Source organism: Rhipicephalus sanguineus, chromosome 6 (assembly GCF_013339695.2).
Source record: "Rhipicephalus sanguineus isolate Rsan-2018 chromosome 6, BIME_Rsan_1.4, whole genome shotgun sequence".
Lineage (NCBI taxonomy): Eukaryota > Metazoa > Arthropoda > Arachnida > Ixodida > Ixodidae > Rhipicephalus > Rhipicephalus sanguineus.
This window is the reverse complement of record NC_051181.1, coordinates 107877894-107901333: the sequence shown is the minus strand read 5'-3', so window position 1 is coordinate 107901333 and position 23440 is coordinate 107877894. Positions and strand designations below refer to the sequence as shown.

The 23440-nt window shown below is 45.4% G+C and overlaps 2 protein-coding genes across 2 annotated transcripts in view; one reads left to right on the top strand and one right to left on the bottom strand.

Moving 5' to 3' along the window:
* Positions 1–23440, bottom strand: part of LOC119396126 (uncharacterized) — a 280780-nt gene that overhangs the window by 199247 nt on the left and 58093 nt on the right. The window lies entirely within an intron of this gene.
* On the top strand, positions 13312–19890 carry LOC119396128 (keratin-associated protein 19-2-like). The gene is made up of 4 exons (XM_037663219.2): positions 13312–13466; positions 14824–15030; positions 18822–19047; positions 19744–19890. Exons 1-4 carry the CDS (start codon positions 13430–13432, stop codon positions 19766–19768), a joined length of 495 nt encoding a protein of 164 aa, XP_037519147.1. The 5' UTR covers positions 13312–13429; the 3' UTR covers positions 19769–19890.

The window sequence follows — 23440 nt, the reverse complement described above, 5'->3', positions numbered from 1 at the left end:
CGACGCCCGTGGGGTTCCGGATATTTCTTCCGGTCTTTCCTATGTGCCCAAGCACCTCGTGGTACGTGGCCGGGAACTTTTCGGCATAGCAGTCGGAGTACCCCTGGTTCCTTGGTCCTTCCGCCACGACTTCTGTAGCCGCAACAACGGAGGCGGTGGTGGTGGCAATAGCGGCGGCGCCGGAGCCGGTGGCCTACCCCGCCGTTCCTCCGCCGAGGTCCCTCACAACAACGGCGGCGGCTGCTCCCTGGGTGGCCGCGTCGGGGCGGACAAGGGGCAAGTTTCTTCGCTACGAGGTGGGCGCGCTCGTTGTGGTTGGACGGGGTATCGGTGGGTCTTCGGCCATTGGCATTGCTGCTGTTCCTCTTACAGCTGTTAGTGTTGATAGCTGCACTGTCCCCAATGTGCGCGGGGAACCACTTGAAGGTCTTGTCCGTAATCGTGAGTGACCCGAAATCCCCGGTTCTGGCGTTGAGCCTGCCAGCCACCTCCTCGGACACCCCAGACTTTGGTGCTGTTGCAAACCGCTGATTTGGAGGCACCGATAATCAAGGTACCATACGCACCTCCGTGGAGTACCGCGAGGGCTGCGGCCATCTCTTTCGCAGCTTCGGCTGACGGCAGCTTCGCCGATGCCGTGACCCGGACCTTTCCCTTCTTATTCACGACCGCCATAGAGAAGACAGGTACCGCCGCCGTCGGCCGGCCTTGTCTTTGATGTTGCCGCTGCCACTGCTGCCGTTGTCGTAGTAGTAGTGGTGGTGGTGTTGGTCCTGGTGTTGGTGCCTCAAGTTAGTCTCGCACGTTTTCTTGAAGCGGCGACGGTTGTGGTCGTCCCCTATCGCCGTCGCCGCCTTCACGTGGATCCCTTGCCGCATCCACGAAGAGGACGCCCTCTCGTCTTCCGTGTTCATTCAGGATCGCTGCCGCTCTGCGGTTACGTTGTTGCAAGTCGTGCACCGGGTGCATGTTCCTGGGGATGTTTTCTGTCACTATGGCTGACTTCCGGTAGCAATGCTTCCTTCAGTCCCCGCACCTCGTGATATCGAATCCCGAACTGGTCGAGAATGCGTCTGCCCGTTCTGGTGCCCGACATTCTCACGAGCTGTGCGATTCTCTGCGCCTCGGCGATCTCGTCGAGCGTGTTGTGCACGCCCAGCTCGAGGAGCGTATATGGGTTTTCGTGTACTGCGGCACACCCAGGACTGTCTTGAACACCTTGCGAATCGCCATGTTCAGCTTGTCGGTTTCGCTCCTGTTCCAGTCGGCGTACGCGGCGACGTATGCTACGTGGCTCAGCGCATACGCATGTATCAGCCTCGTCACGTTGTGTTCCTTAAGCCCTTTCCTCTTTTTAACACGAAAGTGTTTGATGCCGGTGTCCACCAAGGCTTCAGTGACGTATTTCCGTAACGGGAATGACGTCGAAAACATTTACACGATCAGATGGCAAAGAAAAAAAAATTCGGCAGATCCCACGCATTGTGGGAATCGATGTAATGCGAAGCAGCCAGCAAAGAGCTGCATACATCGCCTTGTTTGTCTTTGAGTCAAATGAAATCATTCATGCCATGGCATCTAGTCCACCATATATGGCATGTTTGCCATGCACGCATGCATGCACAATCTAGTGTACACCATGCCAATGAAACGCATATTCTGGTATATAAATGCATGACCTGTCGCTTATGTTCATCAAGCACTCGTGTCATGCCATACCAATTTTGGGATATATCACGTTAACAAAACGGCCGGAAGCGCACCATGACAGTGACATGTAAATCATACCGTACATGACATGCATAACATGATTCGCATGTTAAGACCTCTCATTTATGTTCGTCATACAGTCACATCGCGCAATACCAATTTTGGTCTATATCAAAGGAGCGAACTGGCCGCGAGTGCACCATGAGTAGAGCATGTAAATCATGCCATACATGACATGCATATTATGGTTTTTCATGTTACCACCTGTCACTAATGTTCATCATACAGTCACATCGCGCAATACCAATTTGGTGCATATAAATCTAGCGAAACGGCCAGGAATGCACCATGAGCGCGGCATGTGGCAAACATGACAAACAAACCTGCATGTCATGACAAACATAACCTGCATGTCATGATTTCCATGTAACCACCTCTCATTTATGTTCGTCATGCAGTCGCGTTGCGCAATACCGATCTTGGTGTATACCAAGCTAGCGAAACGGCCGGGAATGCACCATGAGCGCGGCATGTAAAGCATGACATACATAACCTGCATGTCATGATTTCCATGTTACCACCTCTCATTTACGTTCGTCATGCAGTCGCGTCGCGCAATACCAATTTGGTGTATGACAAGCAAGCGAAACGGCACGAGTGCGTCATGAGCATGACATGTAAATCATGTCGTGCATGTCATGCATGTCATGATTTTCATGTTACCACGTCTCATTTACATTCGTCATACAGTCGCTTCGCGCAATACCAATTTTGGTTACATCAAGCTAGCGAAGCGGCCGCGAAGGCATCATGAGCGTGGCAATTAAATCATCACATACATGACATGCATGTCATGGTTTTCCTCTTACCAACTGTTATTCATGTTCTTCATACAGTCACATCGCGCAATACCAATTTTGGTGTATATCAGTCTAGTGAAACGGCCGCTAGCACATCACGAACGTGGCATGTAAATCAGGTCGTACATGACTTGCATGTCATGATTATCATGTTACCACGTCTCACTTACGTTCGCCATACAGTCGTGCCGCGTAACACCAATTTTGGTGCATATCACGCAAGCGAAATGGACGCGAATGCACCACGAGCGTGGCACGTAAATCACGACATACATGTCATGGATGTCATGGTTTTCATGCTACCACCTGTTATTCATGTTCTTCATAAAGTCACATCGCACAATACCAATTTTGGTGTATATCAATCTATCGAAACGGCCGCGAGTGCGCTATGAGCGTGGCATGTAAATCATGTCATACATGACATGCAAATCATGATTTGCACGTTACCACGTGTCAGTTATGTTCGTCAAAACAGAAATGTCTCGTCATACCAGTTTTCGTATGTATCCCTTCATTTAAACGGCCGCGAGCGCCCCGAGACCATGTCATGTAAATCATACTGCACATGACATGCGCGTCATGATTTGCATGTTAGTACCTGTCATTATGTTCGTCATGAACTGTTGTCACGCCGCACAAATTTTGGTATATATGAAATTAACGGAACGGCCGCAAGAGCCCAAAGGCCGTGGAATGTAAATCATGCTGTTCATGACATGCGTTTCATGATTTTCATGATATGACCTGTCATTTATGTTCGTAATAAGGCCATGTTATGACACACCAATTTTGGTATACATCCGATCAACGAAACGGCCAGGAGAGCACAAAGTCGTAGGCGGCTAGATAGATAGATAGATAGATAGATAGATAGATAGATAGATAGATAGATAGATAGATAGATAGATAGATAGATACGCTCAAAGTCGCAGAAGTTCGCTAAGAAATGCTTCGCATTTAAAAGTTCTGTCAACGGGCATCGAACCCACGACCACTCGCACCCCAACAACAGATGCCCGGCACGCTATCCACTGCGCCACGGTCATAGACTCCAGCGGCTTTACAAACGCGCCTTTTATATCTACCACTCTCTCGGTCGGCGGGGCGGTGTTGCCCTTTGGGAGCGGTAAAGTAAAGTAATTCGTCATTACTGTGGCCTCCGCGATTGGGACCTGCAACGCGTTACACGTCCATCCCATTCGGCGCGTCTTCAATAGACGTTCACTTTTGTCAATGCCTTAACACACCGCGAGGTGGTGATCTTAGCCCAAGCGTCGTAAAAGCGTTGGCCTCGCTCATAGCATCAGGCTCATCCAAACCAAAAATAGCTCTGCGACACTCGCCTGCCTCACCTGGCTCTTACACCGCGTTCCCTGCTCACGCGCTCGCCCTGAGAAAAATTGCGGCCGGGTGGGTGGGGGGGGGGGGGGTGGCACGACGCGCTTTGCATTTCCCTCTAGTCCGGCCGTGGTGTTCAATCACATTTTAACATGCCGCGGGATGGCGACCAAGTTCGGCGTCCAATACGCGATGCTCATCTGGCTATCACACCTCGTTCTCTGATTACGCTTTTACTGTTAACTACTACAGCTACCACAAGGTTTTGTGTAATCATTTAACATGGACGTTAGTCGTCGGGATGGAGATGTACCACCAATCATGCAAGTGGGTGCATCCACGTTAAACGGTGCTATAGCTGCGCAGACATCAATATACATTGTACAAACTCTCGTATATCAATGTACAGTAAACATTCAGTTACTTCTATAAGGACACGCTTTACTTTCGTTTTATTCCGATCCCTATGACGAAGGGATAAATTTTCTTTTTTCAACTACCCGTCGCACAAGGTGCGTGGAGGCGGCCACTTTATTCTGCAGTCGCGCAACCAGCTCGTGGTTGGCACCGTTCTCTTCCCGCCACAAGCCAAGCACTCGTATTCCGGACACCGTCGATATTCGGGTCCCCTCCTTCGTCGTGCCTTCTTCATTTTTAGTGGACCAGTGGTAAGTAGAGTAGTGGGATTTACCCAATTTCTGTTGCCCATTTGTTGGGCAAACTGTTGCCTTTCTCATATTTAGTGGACCAGTGGTGGGTAGTGGGATTTACCCAAGTTATGCGCACATACCCGTTTATGATGATAGTTTTTTGGTTCATCGGACAAGAACCGATTTCCTAAACAGCTTCGCTGTTAAAACGTCAAATAATCGCAGCATCATGCCAGCCTTGTAATACTTTCTTCAGCCACATTTTTTATAGGGCATGCCATATGGGTTCCTGTACACATGGTGTCACTAATATTAAAGGGTACTTTAGAACTTTGACTGATGGTGGATACTGTCCCCTGTAAATGATGCAGTGATTTACAGGGAATGTCTCCCCTGTAAATGCTTTCTTGAGCCAAATTAGCTGTGACTTCATAATGCAGGCAGACACGCCGATGGTTACTAAGACTTCAGTTGGGCTTCCTCAGATGGTCATGAGTGCCTTAAGCAAACCTGCTGAGAACTTTGTCGACTCAATAACTTCTCTGGTAATTGCCTGGATACAGCATCCTTGTTTGTCGGGTTGAGCGGTGCTAGTGCGGTAGAGCAGTGCGCGGACTCGGGCATCCCCGAAAACCCGGGCCAGGCACCGGCCCGTGGGCCGGGCCGGGCCGGTTAAAGTAGTTTTCATGGCGGACCCGGGTAGGGCTCGGGCCTGAAGCTCTGGGCTTAGGGTCGGGTCCGGGTTTGAGTTGGCGGGCTCGGGTCGAGCTGGGCTTGGACTGCTCAGTTCTTAAAGGGGTGGTGTCATCAAATTTCGAGGCTATAACAAGCCTGTTGTGTGTTTCCTCTGTATGCAAGAAGGGTTGGACACAGCAAATGTTTAGAATATATTTGGAGGCCCATCGAATATATATCGAGAATATATATCGAGAAAATATATCGAAAAATATTTAAAATATATATCGAGACCCATCGCTGGCGCGCCAACACTGACGTAGCTCTATAGGAGGGGCAACAAAAGTTGTAGTGATGTCACACCAGATCTGCTGTAGTGACGTGAGTGACCTCCGGACCTCTGCAACGTACCTACCGGTACGGTCTCTAGAATATACTATATTCTAGGGCCCCTAGTACCGGCAAAGCATCGGTTGCTGCACTCGTCGAGTTTCGATCGCGCCCTGGCTAAGTGCGTCACAGCCTTGTGTGGTCATGGGACCAAGCCCCCTACACCGCTATGTCACTGCCCAACCTCGGCGCCCAGGAACCGGAACCGAAAGTTGCCCACATAAAAAGGCGATATTAAATTATTTAGCGAGAATACATGAATCTTGGTGCGTGTATCATGCTTCCTGGAGCTATAGGAAACGCTTACAGCAAAGAACGCGCAAGCTACCAATTTGGTGGCACTACCCCTTTAAGATTGTTTCACATACGTTGTGCATACATATATGTTCTATATATTTTATCTCGAAAAAACGATTTTTTTATGTGGGGTCAAGCTAGTTGGAGATGTTTTGTGAGGGACAAGTAGTGAACTACTTCTGCTTCTTGCTCATGGGGCTACTTCATTTATTTGAAACGGGCGAGCTGAAAGTAAGCAGACCAGGCGCCCATAAAGTTAGCATCTTACTTTTCTGCGCTTTATTAATTATATTGGCCATTATTTTATATCCCAAATATTATTTTGTAATCGCAGTAATAAATGTACTGTAATAAATTTACCTCTATAACTAATCATCGGAAGAGCGATCACAGAACTCCAAAGCGTGGCAACGTTCTTGAAAGTTCCAGTAATCCACTAAACCAAAAGGTCTGCGCGGAGTTACGTTACATAGAATCACTACAAAGACACGTTCTTTTTCCGTAGCTCCGTCACGGCTCCCAGTGGTCATGTAACGCGACATCGACATGCACAGCCTGTTTTGTTTGTCGACATTGTTAACGTCTGAGCTTTCGTCTTGTTCCTCTTTATGGTGGGAGAGCTACATGATACTACCGCAACAGCGTTGGAATGTGCAGGAATAGCGTAGGTCCATTAAACAGTGTAAGGGGCGAAGTATATTCGCTTGAAAAAAAGACAAGTGCTAATTGCGTGTCGGGAGGTGTCCCTTTACCTTCATCATCAGGAAGCTTATTCGCGCCTTTATTACCAGACTGGAACGAACCCCGAAAATAGATCGAAATTTCTTCGCCTACCTTCGGCCAGTCCTACCCGCGTCATCCAATATCGTTAGCAAGGCACGAACCATTGTAATATGAAAAAAAGCATAGTACAAACCGTACATAACATACACTGCTGAAACCTGCAAGGAGAAGCACTCAGAGAGGAGTGTTGTAGATTATTATCTTGAAGAGTGGCACGTAGTGATGCAGAACTATCGATGCATGGTACTATCGATACTATTGATAGCTGAGTCACTATCGAACTATCGATGGTCAAAATACTATCGATAGCGCCATCGATAGTAACTTCGATGATACTATCGATAGTATAAAATCAAGAGCACGAACTCATTGCAGAATAACTTGGTTCCCCGCGCGCGTGGTACATAGTGTAGCCGGAGGAGCCGGCTGAAGGGCAAGAAAGTTGACATGCTTCTGTTCTTCGCCGGAGTGCTTTGCTGACACATGGTCATAAAGTCAAACTGTTCAGCTGCAGCAGAAAGGAAGCCGTTACATGTGGTGGAACTGCGCACCTTCAAAGTTATCTTGCATTTTATGATTTCAAAATAAACAAGAAATACAAGCAACTAAATTTGTTATTTGTAAGGTGTAACTGGTTGCTTTTGGATATGAATTTATTGATGGACATATTCCGCCATTTTCACTGCGGAAATATTTTTCTCTCACCGAAAATTGCTCATAAATTAAAAAGAAGCTGATAGTAGGCTATCGCAAATATTTTGACAATATGGCCGCCCAGCAAAAGCATCATTATTCACACCACTATCGATAGTATTATCACGTGGTAGTGACGGTGAAGAATGCTGCAGCATGACTGCGAAATACGGAGCTCTTTATTTGGGCGAGCTTGTGGCCCGAAAATCAGAACTCAAAACACAAGCGATACTCGCTACGCACAGATAGCGGCGAGAACAGTCGTCGGCCGTCCAGTAATCTGATCATCGGTGACACGCGTAGCATTTTACACATCAGTCATCGAACCTTCCAGCATTATTGCTGGTGCTCGCGTAAGCTCTCGAATAAACTTGACGATTCGCGTCCCGCGCGTAATCTTAACAGAATGATATCAACAAATCGTGAAGCTTCTCAAACGTTACGGTGCGGTCTGCGTCAAACGTTGCTGACAGCATTTGCGGATGAAACCCGAATACATGAAAGCAAAGCAATAAACACGCGTGGCGGTAATATCGCTAGTAATATTGGCGACGGCACTAGCGATTGCACTATCGACAGTTTCTCGATAGTAAGGCTATGTATAGCTTGCTTACGCTATCGATAGTTTCAAAATCTATCGATGCTATCGATAGTCAATTTACCGGTAGTTCTGCATCACTATAGTGGCACGACATTCAGGAACAAGAGAAATGGAGGGAGAGCTGGACATCTATGTTCATTTTCCATAGGTCTGAACAGAGGTCCGAAGTTTGCTCCAGTGATGGAAGTGTGAGAACAGCGACTGTCGACACCTTCACAATTCGCAAGGCAGATTTTGTGCGCCCCTGCGGCTAGCGCAAGCAGTTCGGGAAACTTTAGCGCGGCACGATATCTTACGTCACAGCGCATGGTGTGCATACAACCGCAATCTCTAGATAATTTCAATTTCCGTCCAATAACATGCGAAGAAATGAACTCCAAACTATGCCGCAAAAAACTTATAGAATGTGTATACTAGCAACGGAGGGATATATGGAAAGAACGCTATGACAAATCGCTTTCTCTTCCTTTCGCTTGTTTATACGTATTTCGAAAAGTACACGTGGTGCACGGAGCTTGTTATAATTTTTATCTAGGTTAGCGTATTCAGAACAAATGTAATAAATTTAGCTTTTCCCCTCTATTTCACTCGCTGTGGCAAGGTGCCACTATGCTGAAGACAGGTGCTACATATCCAGAAGGGTGCACGATTAGCTATTTCGTTGGAGCATGCTTTAAATTTCAATAAATAGCGCAACAAAAACAAAGTGAAGAGGGCGTTCAGTTCTCTCTCTCCTCTGTTCTTATTGAGCTCCCTGTTGAAACTGAACTCATGCTGCAAAACCCTTTTCTTGCTACAATACCTGCTACCAAACGCTCTTGATGATTCCCATTGTATTTTCAAGAAAAATAGGTGCAGTATACCGCTGTCGAATAACCGTTCATAGTACCCAGCATGTCCGGTCAACTGTTACCTCAGCGAGATCCTTTTGTACAAGAAATTGCCGTAGATTAAAGCATACTTGTTAGCGTAGCATGCGCCAAGAAAACGTTAATATTTGCTACTTAAACATGCGTTGCTGCCGATTCCATGTTCGGTCAACACGACCTAGATTATTGGGTCGGGCTCATGTCGGGCCCAATCTGCGGTCGGGCCGGGCCGGGCCGGGTAGGTGAATTTTTTTTCGGATTCGGGCCGGGCCCGGGTCTCGCTTTGAGTCACCGGGCCGGACTCGGGCGGGTAAACTTGAACGAGTGCCCGGCTCGGGCAGGGCCCGGGCCGAGAATCACGGCCCGTGCAGTGCTCTATAGTGAGGTGATTGAAATGTTCATTGAGGAAAGCAACGCTTGACTTACTGCACCATGCAGTTTTCGGGAGGTTTCTCGATGTTAACATTAATTATTAGGGGCGAAGCACGTTAGGGTCTCGGCTTCTCGGCGTGTATCGTCGTGTCCTGTCGTGACGATCCATTTGCTTGAGCGCAAGAGAGGGAGCCACCGCCTCAGGGCTCACCCTGTGGCGAGAGAGAGAGAGAGAGAAGCGCGCGTTGACTATAGAAGCGCTCTTTCTGCAGTCCACAGGGGAAAACTCCTCTCGGCATCATCAGTGAAAACCTCCTTGGTCGATGTAGCAGAACAGGCTGCTGTAGCGCTGGCATTACTGGACACGAAACGCACAACGGTGTACACCGACTCCCGAGCGGCCATTAGCGCGTTCGCATCGGGATTGATACCACAGAGGCAGCCACAATTCTTCACAACAAAACCCCCCAGACATTATTCACCACATAGTCTGGTTTCCCGCACACATGGGACCAGACGTACTGCCGGGTCACCTGAACCCAAACAAGATAGCCCACGACCGTGCGCGAGGTTTCACAAGCCGCGACAGGGTGGTCTCTCGGGCGAGTTCGGGAGAGCTCGTCCACAGTGATCCTCTCGTTACTTTTCACGAAATAACATGTCATTACAGAGGAGAGCGGCAGACTATTCTCTTTCTCCATTATAATCTCCAGAGATCACAAGCAAGCACGCTCCACATGCTCCAGACGGGGTTTTACCCCTCTAGGGGCTTTCTGAGCATGCTTCATCCGGATATTGATCCACTTTACCCAGATTGTGGTGAATTTTGCTCTTTGAGCCACATGCTCTGGCAGTGCCCTGCGTTACAGGATTTTAAAAGAGAAGACTGGACGACGGCAATCACAGACTCCAGACAAGATGTCCAGCTGCAGGCTGTCCAGAGGGCCCGTGAACGAGCGGAGAGGCATGGCCTCTCTTTTCCGACATAGGACTAGCCAACGGCTGGGTGGGGACATGCCTGTTGGCCCGCTGCCTCGCCTCTCAGGACCACAATAAAGTTCTTTGTCTGTCTGTATGTCGGCTATGAACACTGAACTACCAGCTAGCAAGGAACGAGAACGCGCCCTCATCCGCGAGAGACAACGCCAAAGCAGGCAGCATCTGCTAGCGAGTTTCGTGATTGAAAAAACCGACTGCTCGAGCTGCACAACCATCCACCGGCCACCGCGTACATATAAGGCACTAGATCTTGACCTGCAATGTAGCGCTGGTTGGAGATCCTTCGCATCTCCACAGGTTTCACGTTAGTGGAGCTGAAAAGCCGTTCCCTACATGCTTCGCCCCTCTCCAAAATTTGAAATTACTTTTTTCGTTTCACGTGCCAAAACCATGATATGAAAATGAGGCACGTCGTAGTAGGACACACCATATTAATCTTGACAGCTTGGGTTTCTTTCACGTGCACCTAATTCTAAGTATGCGGGTGTTTTTGCGTTAGGCCCCCATCGCGATGCGGCCACCGTAACCGGGAATCTAACCCGTGAGCCGGAGCTTCAAAGGGACACTAAGGCAAATAACAATTTAACAATTTATGTCAGAGTGTAAGGTCAATGTTTGAGAACGTCTAAAACGTCAATATTATAAACAGCAGTTCCCTACTAATCGGGAAATTAAGGTAAATGTAGGACGCGAACACGATATAAGCCACCAGTGGGACACTTTGGAATGAGCCCGATGACGTCAAGAGTCCCGAGTACAATTAATCACCAGTAATCAAACTACTTATAGTAAAAAATAGCCTTCCATGCATTACAAAACGTAATAAAATGCTGCCTGTGCGTTTCTCTTTGATTCATGGGAAAAAGAAGTTGGCGTTACCATGACGAACGGCGCGGATGTTTCAAAAGTTCCGTTTTCGCCGTGCTGCGCTCCGCTCACGCAGTGGTAGTGGTGGTAGTTTTCGCTTGCGTAGTCGCATCTCCAGGCTAGTTTCATTATCGCATATTGCTACGCACGTTGGCTGGCTCGCGAAGCTCGTTCTAACTGCAATTTAGAGAAAATGCCGCGTCTATGTAATGTCTGCTGTAGCAACGAGAACTATGGCGTGCCTACCATATATATGTGCAAGAGAGTTGTGCTAGGTGGTTTCATGAGTATTTTTCGCTGATAACGATAATACTGCACTTATTAAGACTTAGCATTTCATCGTTCTTGCTTGAAATATTACGTATGGTAGAGCAGTGATGTCGCAATCTTCGCTGAAATTTGCCAGGAAGTTCAAGTTTAAGACCGAAGACCAGTTACCCGTACGACCATGCGTCGGTATGAGAAAATCACTTACCTGAAGTACGCGAAAAGTGATTGACGTCACAGAAATGAGCCAATGCTATTGGATAGGGCATCTATACAAATTCTCTCGGGGGGGGGGGGGGTGACAGAGAGGGCTGTGGGCGGAGCTTACGCTTATTCTTAGATTGTAAGCAGCTGCAGTGTCGTTGAATTAGCGCCTAAGGACTGTGGAATGTTGAGGTCGGTGGGTTGCATCTTCCATGAAAAGATTAATTCTTTTCCGGTAAGCTATCACGGCCACAATTCCAGATTTCACAGCCAAGAGGATAGTGGTAAAAGGCGCGGTACACTGCGCGAACTAATGTGGTCGAAAGGCGCGCACACAACTGTATACACATAGGGGCGCTAACCATCAGACACATGTCGAAACTGAACATACAACACAAGTTACGCCAAGAACGGCGGTATGCTGACTTTGTGTAGAAGATCGATGGCAATGCATCCGTCTTCCTGGTGTTTCTTGTCGAGTAGATTACCGCCTTCTTGTTCAATGATTGTGAACAGCACCCACATTGTCCGAACACAGGCTGTTTCAGGTGATTATGATGGTGATGGTGATGATTTGGATTATATGTTCTTCCCGACGCGTACCCATAAAAGATAGTGGGCCAAAAACTGGGCTGTAGGACGTTCGTGAGAATAGTGCATTGAATTAATACAGATAGAAACTAAATTAAAATAAAATATCTCATACACGAAGCTACTAAAAGAGCGAGCAGTTAGCCTTACAGATGGCAAAATGAGCAAGCGGTAATAACGCGAGAGTTTGTTGTGCTGGGTTTTATGGCGCAAATGTGACAAAGGCTATGGCGCGCCAGCCACAACGTAGTGCTGAATGAAAAGGCAAATGGAGTCGTAAAGGGAACAACGCCTCCTACTACATTTTGTATAAAAGACTCGTGGCTCCTGAACACCTAAAAACGGGAGACAAAAATAAGATACAGTTATTAGTCAAGAATATATAGGCCAACATAGAACCAATTTCTGCGAAATGAATGCAAAAAAAAAGCTTTCATCGTCTACCCATTTTGCTCCTCCTCCTGTGATAGGCCTAAAGTCCTTGGTTTCCTAATCGTATAACTCTTTAGGTTTAGTTTGCCACCGGTATTTCTCTCCAAGTCAAGAAACATAACGAACGCACGTGCAAAAACTTTGAATTCACTAACCACTAACCCAACGAGGTCTCATTCAGAGAAGTGCTTATGACATAACTGCAGCAATTCTCCTTTCTCCTTACGGAAGAATTACAGTAACAATAAGTAATGACAAATATGAGTTAACAATATCATAGGCTCCACTTATAGTTCCGAACTAACCTACGCATTGCTTTTGTGTACTCCAAAATATGTGCAAAATATTAACATTGGTTATTAAATAAAACACAACTTCGATCCTTCAAGAATCATTACACAGTTCTTGTTATGAAATTAAGTTTGAGTTTCAATAGAACTAAACCTTGTACTTTTCATGTTCTCAGAGATGGAATCACAGTGTTCAGTGATTCCTTTTTTTTATTTTTTCTAAACTTTAGTGGGCCAAGACATATAACACTGCTACGACTTCTTTTGTTCTTTTCCTTTTGTTTACGTCACTGTAGTAACAGGCCACTCTTAACAGCATAATGCTTCACAGTTTTCTTGCTGCGGGAGCTTCCAAATGTTCTGTAACCAGCTGCTGTTCGCTGACAAGAAAACTAAACAATAGCGTAATCAAATGATTTAAAAGAGCTTGCTGTCGTCATCTCATTGCGATAAAAGCGAGCAGGAAGCTCCAAACCCGATAACCTGCCGTCGAACATCAACCGTTTCCAGAGGACAGCGCCCCGAACACAGCCGCAAAATGAAAGCTTTCATCGCTCTTTGCCTTCTTTCAACCGGTAAGATGTGTAGCCTACTCTATAGACTACCAAATTACTTTGCCTTTTTTATTTTAGTTTACATGCTTCATTGATGTTTATTGAGCAAAACGCCGGTTGCTTCCTCCTCTAACATTTCGTTTAGTCTCTGCCTGTGTGTGTTAATCCATCTAATGCTTTGTGAGCATACTCCCACAACATGGTCAGCCTGCAGTCAAAACGGCAGTAAAAGCTCTGGCACCGTCAACGCTTCCAAATTTCATCAATTTGTTGTTTAAAGCTACGGACTGTATTGATAATTCCATCAAATTTTTGAAAAGAAGGAGACCGAGCCGCTACCAAGTTAAGAGCGGCATTTTTTCGACTTAGGGACAGGTTGCTAAAAATTTAGTTGTTTCATCACCTGTTCATGATACGCTAGCTTAGATACTGTTGACACATTATTTGGGGTGACTGGAAGCATCTGCATCTTCCTACTTTATTTCACGAGCACATGTACTTATGTGTCGCAAAACTTACTTAGAAAACAACTCTGATCGAGATGTAAATGCGAAACTGGAGATCAAGATGTTTTTCTCTCAATCTTCTTGTCTACGAAATGTTCTTCACAAACGATATTGTGTAAATTTATATAGTATTTCTCAGGTTTTTTACCGCGGTGTCTGCTTTACGGGCTACTCTAACCTGATAGATCTGTTTCCGTATTTCTGGTCGATGATATAGTGCCGCGTCCTCTGAGGCCGAGCTACAGAGTTGCTACTTCCGCTTATAATAAATATATATACGCTCCTTTTCTTCACCGGGTCACTTGTTATGTTTTACGGGCTTATTCGCGTCTTCTCTGCAGATATAGTTATATTAGTGCTCACCTAGTTCACCGATAGCGGGTTTGTGGTGAAAAAGGGTGTTCTCAACGCAACGAGGAGGCTTTCTGTCTTCAGAAAAGTAGAACAAAAGATCATAAAGAGCCAAAACACCAAGTCGCGGGATCATAATGCTGCTCTCAGCTTCCGAGCAACTTCTGAATTTGCTTGTTCCCCCTGGAAGGCGAAAAACATAAAATAAAAAATGAAATAACGTGTCGTTGAAAATGCCGCCAGTGGAACCACTGCCAACATTATCATCTTGACAACCGTAGATTTCTTGCGTGTTGTTGATGCTACTCTTGTTGTCCTCCTTGTTTTCTTGATGTTTTAGTGATCGCTAAATATGTCTGTTCGTAAAGTACTGAACATACAGCAGGAAAATGCTATGCTGGTGTGTGTCCCACCATACTATATTCTTGTTATGCGTACGTAATACCGCATTTAGCTTCGTTTCCTTCTTTACGCTGTATTGCTTTCAAATTCGTTGCTCGGTGTATATTTTCTACCAACAGCCGCGCTGACGAGTGCCGCTGCGGTTGCGAGGGGTGGTCGTCTAGGAAGTGACGTGCGTGTAGGAGGCAGAGCACGCGGTCGCCTGTATGCCGGCGTCGATAGAGTTGGTCCTCAAGGATTCCCAGGATTTACCGCATCAGTTGGAGGCGATGTCGGTGCACACGTTGGTGGAACTGCCGGCCTGGGACTAACCAGCCATGGCTATGGTAAGACATGGTTTAGAAATGCTTTCGTAAAGTGGGTGAACATTGCAAACTCCACTACAAAAGTATTCGCCTTACGAATATGATGGCGCAGGTTCACTGACATATACATTTGTTGCGTTCTTAGACACGGCTTAGACGTCAAACATATCACCCCTCTATATGCTGCGCGCAGCTAAAAACAAATGCTATGTGGAGCCCAGTAGCCACGCAGCGATGTTGTCTTCACAATCGGCGACGTCCACGAGAGTAATTTTACACAATACTCGCTCCCACCATCCACCTGCATATTCTGGCCGTAAGCATTTTCCTACACTCTGTCGTAAAAAAAAAATAAAGTATAATTATGCTGGCACTTCCCATTTTCATACGCTCCGTCGTTTCATTAATGCATTACTAAAAGGCGCAAAAAGTTTGGCGGGTGCCTGAGAAGTTACCGAGAGTATACAAGAGTGATGCGAGTAATTGCATCTTCACGATCATTCAAACCAGCTTATTGCACACATAGTATTCTCTACGGGTGGACAACCAAGTGGTATTCATAATTATGTTAAAGAAAACTCAGTGGATACTTCACAGAAGCAGGTAAAACATTGTGGGCAGCACGTGTTATATTTAAGAAATACCACAAAATGAAAATGTCAACGATACTTGAATGAAAAGTTCCTCAGAATATAATTAATTTAGCTGCTTAGTTTAGCGCTATATAGATAAATAGTCTAAGGTATTAGTAGTTAGCGGTAAATAAAAAAAGTCGCAGTTTCGCCGCAAGGGCGAAGCAATGAATGCGATAGCAAGAAATTAATGCTATACGAAGTGAGGCTCGCCAATGGATACTCTCAGTTTGAACAGCGTTCCTGTTGCAAAGGCGGTCGAAGCAGCGAAGGAAACTAGCGTGCTTCAACTGTCGAGCTGTGACACTTGATAGTTCGCGCTCATCTTCTGTTTGTTCGTTTAGCGGCGTCCCTTCAGCTCGAGTGACTTTCGTACGCTCGGTAACATGAGCGCGGACATCACGGTGAAAGCGTGAAACATTCCTCTTCCCCTCACCGCGAGAAAACCGCGCGAGCAGACAACGGAAGGGCAATGTTCTCGCTGCGCAAATATAAGAAGCGAACGAGCTCGACGACGACTTTTAAATGCGCCCGTCGCGCTGCTAGCGCCATCTCGCTGGTAATGAAGAAAGCTTATTATCGCCTGCCGTCTGTGAGTCCGTCCAGCGGTAAAGGGTATGTATATAACGCTCGCCGTTAGCTACGTGGAGGATCTGCGTTTCGTGGCGTAGTGGATAGCGCCACTCGCTGCGGAACAAGAGGTCCCTGGTTCGATTCCGCGCTTCGGAAGCATTTTTCTGAATTATTTTTCTTTGGGGCTTTTATATATATATACATACTTATACATATACGGTGCATGACGGCGACGGCGACGGCAAAATCCAGCCGAGACTGTCCATATAATTGCTATCGCAATAAAATGACAAACTCAGTAGCTATTCCTTACTATGCCTGAAAATTAGAAGGGTGGGGGTGTAGGCCAGTTGGTGATTCCTGACTAGCAAAGGTAAACCGCAAAAGCACACGAGACACAGTCATGCCTCTTTCTGTGTCCAGTGTGCTTTTGAGGTTACCTTTGCTAAGCAAGTTACTAGGTCCTTAGACCTCAAAACAACTCTATTTGTATGAAGCCGGTACGGCATGCTCTCTTTATGTGCACACTGCTCGGTAAGTATCCCTGAATAAAAATTGGGCAGGTACGCCCTAGTAGCGCAAAGAGTAAGGAAGCGGTGGAGCTGGTGGCTTTGCCCTCCTCTTTTCCTCCCCCTCACCCTCACTTCCCTTTCCCACCCCTCGCCATACTTTACTATACTATACTATACTATACTATACTATACCAGACAGCTCCACTTACGTGAAACCTGGGGAGGGGTTTCCCATAGGGACACGTCAATAGCAATGAGAGGACAGCGTCCTCTCATTACTACAGACAGCGTTGCAGACAGAGTCCCGCGCTCATCGCAAACAGCATCCATCGCATAAACAGAGCTTTTTCATGAGCCAACGCGCGGTCTTAGCTACTTCCACTTTTTCTAATGCGTTTCTCTTGTTCAGTGTTTCTTTTGTCGCTCTTCTCTCTTTTTTTAACACATTTTTTTATTTACATTATTGACGTTTCGCTCTGTTGCTTTGTCAAGTAAACACGTTACGTAACTAATTTCATCCTGAACATACTGTTGCGCTACCTGGTTTGACATATTTGAATTTTTTGCCCTTTTCTTGTCTATTTTTCTACGACCGTACTGTGTCATAAACAAGGCGAAAACCTTTTTGTGTTGCCTTGCGTTTCCAAAACCTTCCGCAACCCTCCGTAACTACTTTGCTCCCGCGATTGTTCATCGCCAGTAAATAGTTACTTAAGCTGTGTATTCCCTTCAGCTAAGGTGAATCACTATGTGTCATTTTCGCACTGGAAGATTTTTGAGCCCGTTTGGTGATTTAAGATTTACGAGACGCGTTGCTGTAAAAATGACACACATAGTAAACTGTTTTGTTGACAAGATCGACTCTAGAGTCCATGCGCTCACTCGCGTCCTTGTTGTTTCTTGCGTTTTGTATTTGTGCATTAAATTATTATTATTTTGTTATTGTTGTTGGTGTTGTTTCATAAAGTAACATACAGAAACACAAAGGACAAAGAGGACAACGCCTATTGACTCTTTAGGTTGGAGTAATTGCAAATAACATTAAAGAAAACTAGAAGAAAAGACAAGACTTTAAAAAACAACCAGAGCACCAAAAACCCGCACATAAGTAAGGTATCAACAAGAAAAATGAAGGTGCCGTAACCAATTACACAATAACATCGAAAGCATCTGCGCTAAATATACGCAAAGTACGATACTCTATACTCCACAGTATAGCACGCGTAAATAAATAACTAAATAAATAAATAAATAAATAAAAAGTAAATAAATAAATAAAAAATAAATGAATAAAATAAATAAAAATAAATAATAAATAAAAAAAATAAATAAATAAATGTGCCCTTTCATGATAAAAATTGGGCACTTGCTGACAATCCTTATCATTTTATCACTACCATTTGTTGACTTTTTTGCGATGTTATTTCCGGTTGTTTTGGCCGTGGCCACTCAAAATAGTATGACGGAAGTCCTCCTGGCATCGATGTACACAAAATGCGTGCCAGAGAAATACCGGTCCAAACACAGATCCAAAAATCGCCTTTAGAAGAAATTCAAAGCGGTATTGCTATATATAATTGCTACTTTCCGATAAGGAGTAGGAAACTGCGTTTCGTGGTGTTTAGCATGGAGGCCCCTGAACGTGCCTAATAAATTTCCTAGCGCCACACCTGTGTACACCTTTCTTTTCGGAAAACTACAATTCAATATTTATACCATAGTTTTGTCTTTTACACATGATGTGCACGTGCTCAATGTTTGGCCACTTTTCTTCGATGCAAACACCGTGTTCTTCATGTCGCGTCAGGTGTTGTGAACTGATGCTCTGTAGTTAAATCATCGCCGATGTCATCACACTACGGGAGGATCTTATCTGTGCTTCTGTCTACAGGTGATAGTGCGAACACAATGATGTTTTTACGTATTTATTGGTAGCACGAATAAATAAATCTGTCGCCAAACAATTTTACTAATGGAGAATCCTAAACGAAGCCTAGGCTTTCACAATGCGTCTACTGAAATCATTAGTGTTCGAGGATCCAACCAAGTATTTGATGACACTATTTTGCATGGGATTGCTTTTTCTTTGGCGCAGGTTACCCTTCATGGGGCTATCCTTATGGCGGATACGGCGGTTATGGCGGCTATGGTGGATACGATACGGGTTTTGGCTCTGTGTACGGCGGCTACCCAGATTATGGCTACTACGGTGCATACACTCAACCTGGTGGCTACTACAACTATCCCAGTGGCTACGGTAGTAGCTACAGTGGTAGCGCCGGCTTTCCTAACGTTCGTGCTTCAGCCGGTGCAAGAACTTCGTAAGGATGCTATTTCAGTTGCCTACTCGACTCGAATGCGAGAAAGATGCCCCCACTTTCTAAAGTTTTTTTCAGTGGTGACGGCAGTTCACCAAATGAACAAGAAAGATTAACTCATATTTGTTGACAATTTACTTTACTTCCATGCTAGCAGTTGTGCGTGAGACTACCCACCGCTATCCAAGAAAGATGGTGTAATTACGGTGGTCATCCGTTTTTTATTTTTTTTTTACTTTTGCAAGCAACGCTGTGCAAGCATGCAGACATGTTCAGCCGTGGGTGGCTTATTCTCTAAAAGTTCATCACCAATGCCGAAGAACACGAAGTAAAAGTGACACTTTTATGCCCGAAAGCATGATTTGCCTTTTGTCATGGTTACTGACATTCAAACTGCAGCATTTCAATTCTGGCAAGCTCCGGCAATAATGTACTAGGTTAATGCATGCCCATAACGGAAAGCAGGGTGGTGTCATTGACGTGTGAACCTCGTAAGAAGCGTTGATTATCAGTGTAGTTGTATATTTGCGAATTATTCTCAGCCGAAATGCCAACTTGAGGTTGTCTGCCTAGTCTAGAATATATTAATGTCGGACAACATATGGTTTGCCTAGCCAAGAATAATATTGGAAATGCCGTTTATTTGATGCGTACAGTTCGGCAATCCTCCAAATCTTATACATCTTTTTTTTTTTTCAGGGCTTCTGCTTCAGCGTCACAATAAAGCATCATGAAACACTCTATCGAGAAATATGGAAGTTCTCAGAAATGCGCAGGCCATGCAAACTATAACATAGCTTCAACACCACTTCGTCGAGCTCGAGAGTAAAACAACACTATTCCGTACGGCGACGTTCATTCATTGTACAGGGCTTCACGCTGGTAATTGGACGCGCATCAAAACACGCCCCTGACGTGTCCATGGAAAAGCGTGAGCCCATGCACAATGCGGCGATGAACGAACGCAGCCGTGCATTAACCAAAAAACTCTTGGAGGCGCTCGAGTAGCGCGCGAGCACGCTTCTATTTTGGCGTGTTTCGCGCGCTTGTGTTTTTTCTTGAAAAAAAAATCAAGCAGGCATACTCAGCACAAAATAAATGCTTGATTCGGGGGTAATTTGGGACGGCTTGCACCTTAAAATGAATATTAAGGCGAAAGCCTTATATGCCTCACCAAACACGAAATTTGGCCGTCGGCGGCGTGTTGTGTCCTGCAGCGTCGGGGACGAGTGGTGCAAAAAAAAAAGATCACGTGATGACGTCACCATATGCCGTCATCACGACGTCACAAATTCTGGCGTGACGTAATGTGACGTAACGCTACATAATGACGTTTTAGCGCCCTCCATTGGGCGGCGAACAGAACCGGAGAGCACGCGACTTCATGAGAAGAAAATAAAGACGGCGCTTCGCAGTGGCACGTGAAGCCACGGCTCGTGCTCCCTGCTGGCGTCTATTCTTGTTCAGCCGGCTTGTTCCTTTCTCCTCTGGCATAAGCCTACACCGTCATCACATGACATCGTAGCTTGGTCAAATGTGAGCTGATCACGGAGGCGGTGCGAAACCACGCTTGCTGCACAAAGCTTTCGGAGTGTGGCGGTGCAGGATAAATACATCTAGGGAGTTTACATGACCGGCCGTCCATGTAGGCTCCCTAATACATCGATTGAGAAGAAATAGAAGACGGCTTTCGCCTTCTAGTCGTCTTAGGTGAATACACAAGGCACCCTTTGATACCTTTTTCTGACTAGGCCGAAAATAAGAAAGTTAGCTAATTAAAGTTAATTAATTAGTTCTGATCAGTAATGAAAAAGTACAGCTTGTATCTACACACAACCACATCTAACATACAGCAGGTAGAACTTTCCTAGAGCACATGGTTTCTTTTTAATCTTCGTGCGAGTCAGCTGGGACACCAGGTATATATATATAATATATATATATATATATAATATATATATATATATATATATATCTTATATATATATATATATAATATATATATATATATATATATATATATATATATATATACAGCGGTGTTTCAGATAAAAGCAACAAGTATTAAAAAATTAGGCATAGGCGCTACGTGTATGCAATTATCAGAATATCTTTTTCCGATCAGCAAATCTCGGTAATTAACAAAGATTACTTAATGAACTTTTTAATATTAATTCCAGAGAAAAATCTTCAATACAAATGTTGTAGCGCTTGTTCGGAAACGTCGAATTTTTCAATGTATCGTAAGATGACTCATCCGCTGAATATTTTTCCCGCTTTTCTTTAAGTCGCGCGAAGTTTTAAAAAATACCACGTGACTGCCGCCTAACGAGCGCCGCTTTTAGTGCCCTCAAATGTAAGTTGAAGGAATTCGATTGAACAGGCTCTCGGTGACTGCGATGGTTTAAGCGACAAAACGAGCATATCGCTTCAACAATAACAAAAAAAAATATTGTTCTATGAAAAAGCGGCCGCCACGGAGCAAATGCCGCATGACACCGTGGGCAGCACTTGATGCAGCGTAGGCAGTTTTTCTTTTCTTTTCGCACCAATGCAGAAACATATCGGAAGGAGCGAGATAAAAGCTTCACTCACACGTGGCGGCCGCTCTTTCGTAGACCTTTTTTTTTTTAGACGGTACGCCTCTACCATCATTTAGCGCCCATCACAGTCGTTGATATAGCCTGCTCAATCGACCTTGGTGCGCAGAGCAGCCTTTGATAATTTGTTCAACTTCCGTTTGAGGGCACTAAAGACGCCGCGCGTTAGGCGGCAGTCACGTGGTATTTTTTTTTATTCGCGTGATTTAAAGAAAGGCCGGCAAAAATTCAACAGGGGAGTTATTATACCACATGTTGAAAAATTCGATGTTTCTGAACAAGCGCTACAACTTTCGCATTGAAGATTTTTCTCTAGAGGTAATATTTAAGAAGTTCATTGGGCAATCTTTGCTAATTGCCGAGCATTGCGGATTGGAAAAAAATATTCTGACGCGCTCTATATTACTCAGAACAAAACTGCGCTAATAGACCTCTCCCTGTTTGCAAACAGTGTGACGTCACTGGCAGTGTCCCGCCCCCAAGTCCCGCCTTCGGAGCAGGTGCTGGTTGGCAAGAAAGTTCCGCCGGCGGGATCTCTCTGCATAGCAGCGCTGCGTGTGTTTGCTTTACTTCGATAGAAGTTTTTGCAAATTGCTGTTTTCTGAACTCACAGCTGTTAGAAGGAAGAGTTACTGCCTGTAATGAAAGTTTGTGTTAGTTCAACATATGATTTGCACGTCGTGGATGACAGCCATAAAAAAATCTTATGCTCCTCGGAAGCGAACGTTGTACATTTTCACGGCGACTGGTGTTTGGAGAAATATTAGTATGTCATGGATTAGCATGGCATGAATTTCCGTAGCGAAATCTGCACTGCAGTTTTAACGATGTACAGCATTGGCGGCTCCGTGCGCGAGGTCACGGATTAGATTCTCACTCACGGCGCAAAATTCTGATCAGAGATGAATCAAAGAAAAAAACGAAGGAAACACGCATTAGCCTGCGTTCGGTTAAAAAATCCCCGTGAAAATTAAAGCGAAGTTTTCCCCTACCGCGTTCCTCATAATCCACTGAGCAGTTTAGAGATGTTGAACACAATAATTTAATTATAATATTATCTTGCGCGGTTACGTCGCTGTATCTGATGCCTTCAACGCGTTTCCATACTAGCTCTCTCCTTTAGACTTGGTACACAAACTCGGAATGTCACTTCATAAATATCGAGCCGTAAAGGTAAGCTAACTAGAATATGACAAACAAGAATCTCCACTGCTTCCATTATGACGTATATCTCCAATAAAAGGCGATACACGTATGGTTCTGGATATTCGCCGTGGTGAACCGTACGTGCATGTTCCGCAATGCTAAAACACGCTGGTAGCTCATGCGTAGTCTCACCTTTCAGTCCGGACATCATGCACTTTCTTTTGTTGTTTTTTTTTTGTGTGCACGCAGCACAAACACTCAGATGTACGCACTCGCAGATCATCGCGTCAAATAAAACGTCCAATCCTGATGTTCCGTCGACAACCGGTCACTGCAAATTGCCCTGTTAGAAACAACGCGTGCCGATGTTTTCGCAAACAAGATGCATCGTTATTCACACAACACACACCACACACAATATTGTCAGTTTCAACGTCCGCAAATGTGAACCGATATCGTCGCTTCCTTTCAACGCACACTACACGCCACCGTAAACGCGGCACATTTTCGAAGACGATGCCGCTGTTCCTCGCACAAACCACCACGTGGGTTCACTTCTCCAAGTTAAACAGCCAGCAGCGTGGCAAATTTTTCGTCACGCAGTCCACGACACATTTATATGTTCTTTGACACATAATCGCCACAAATAA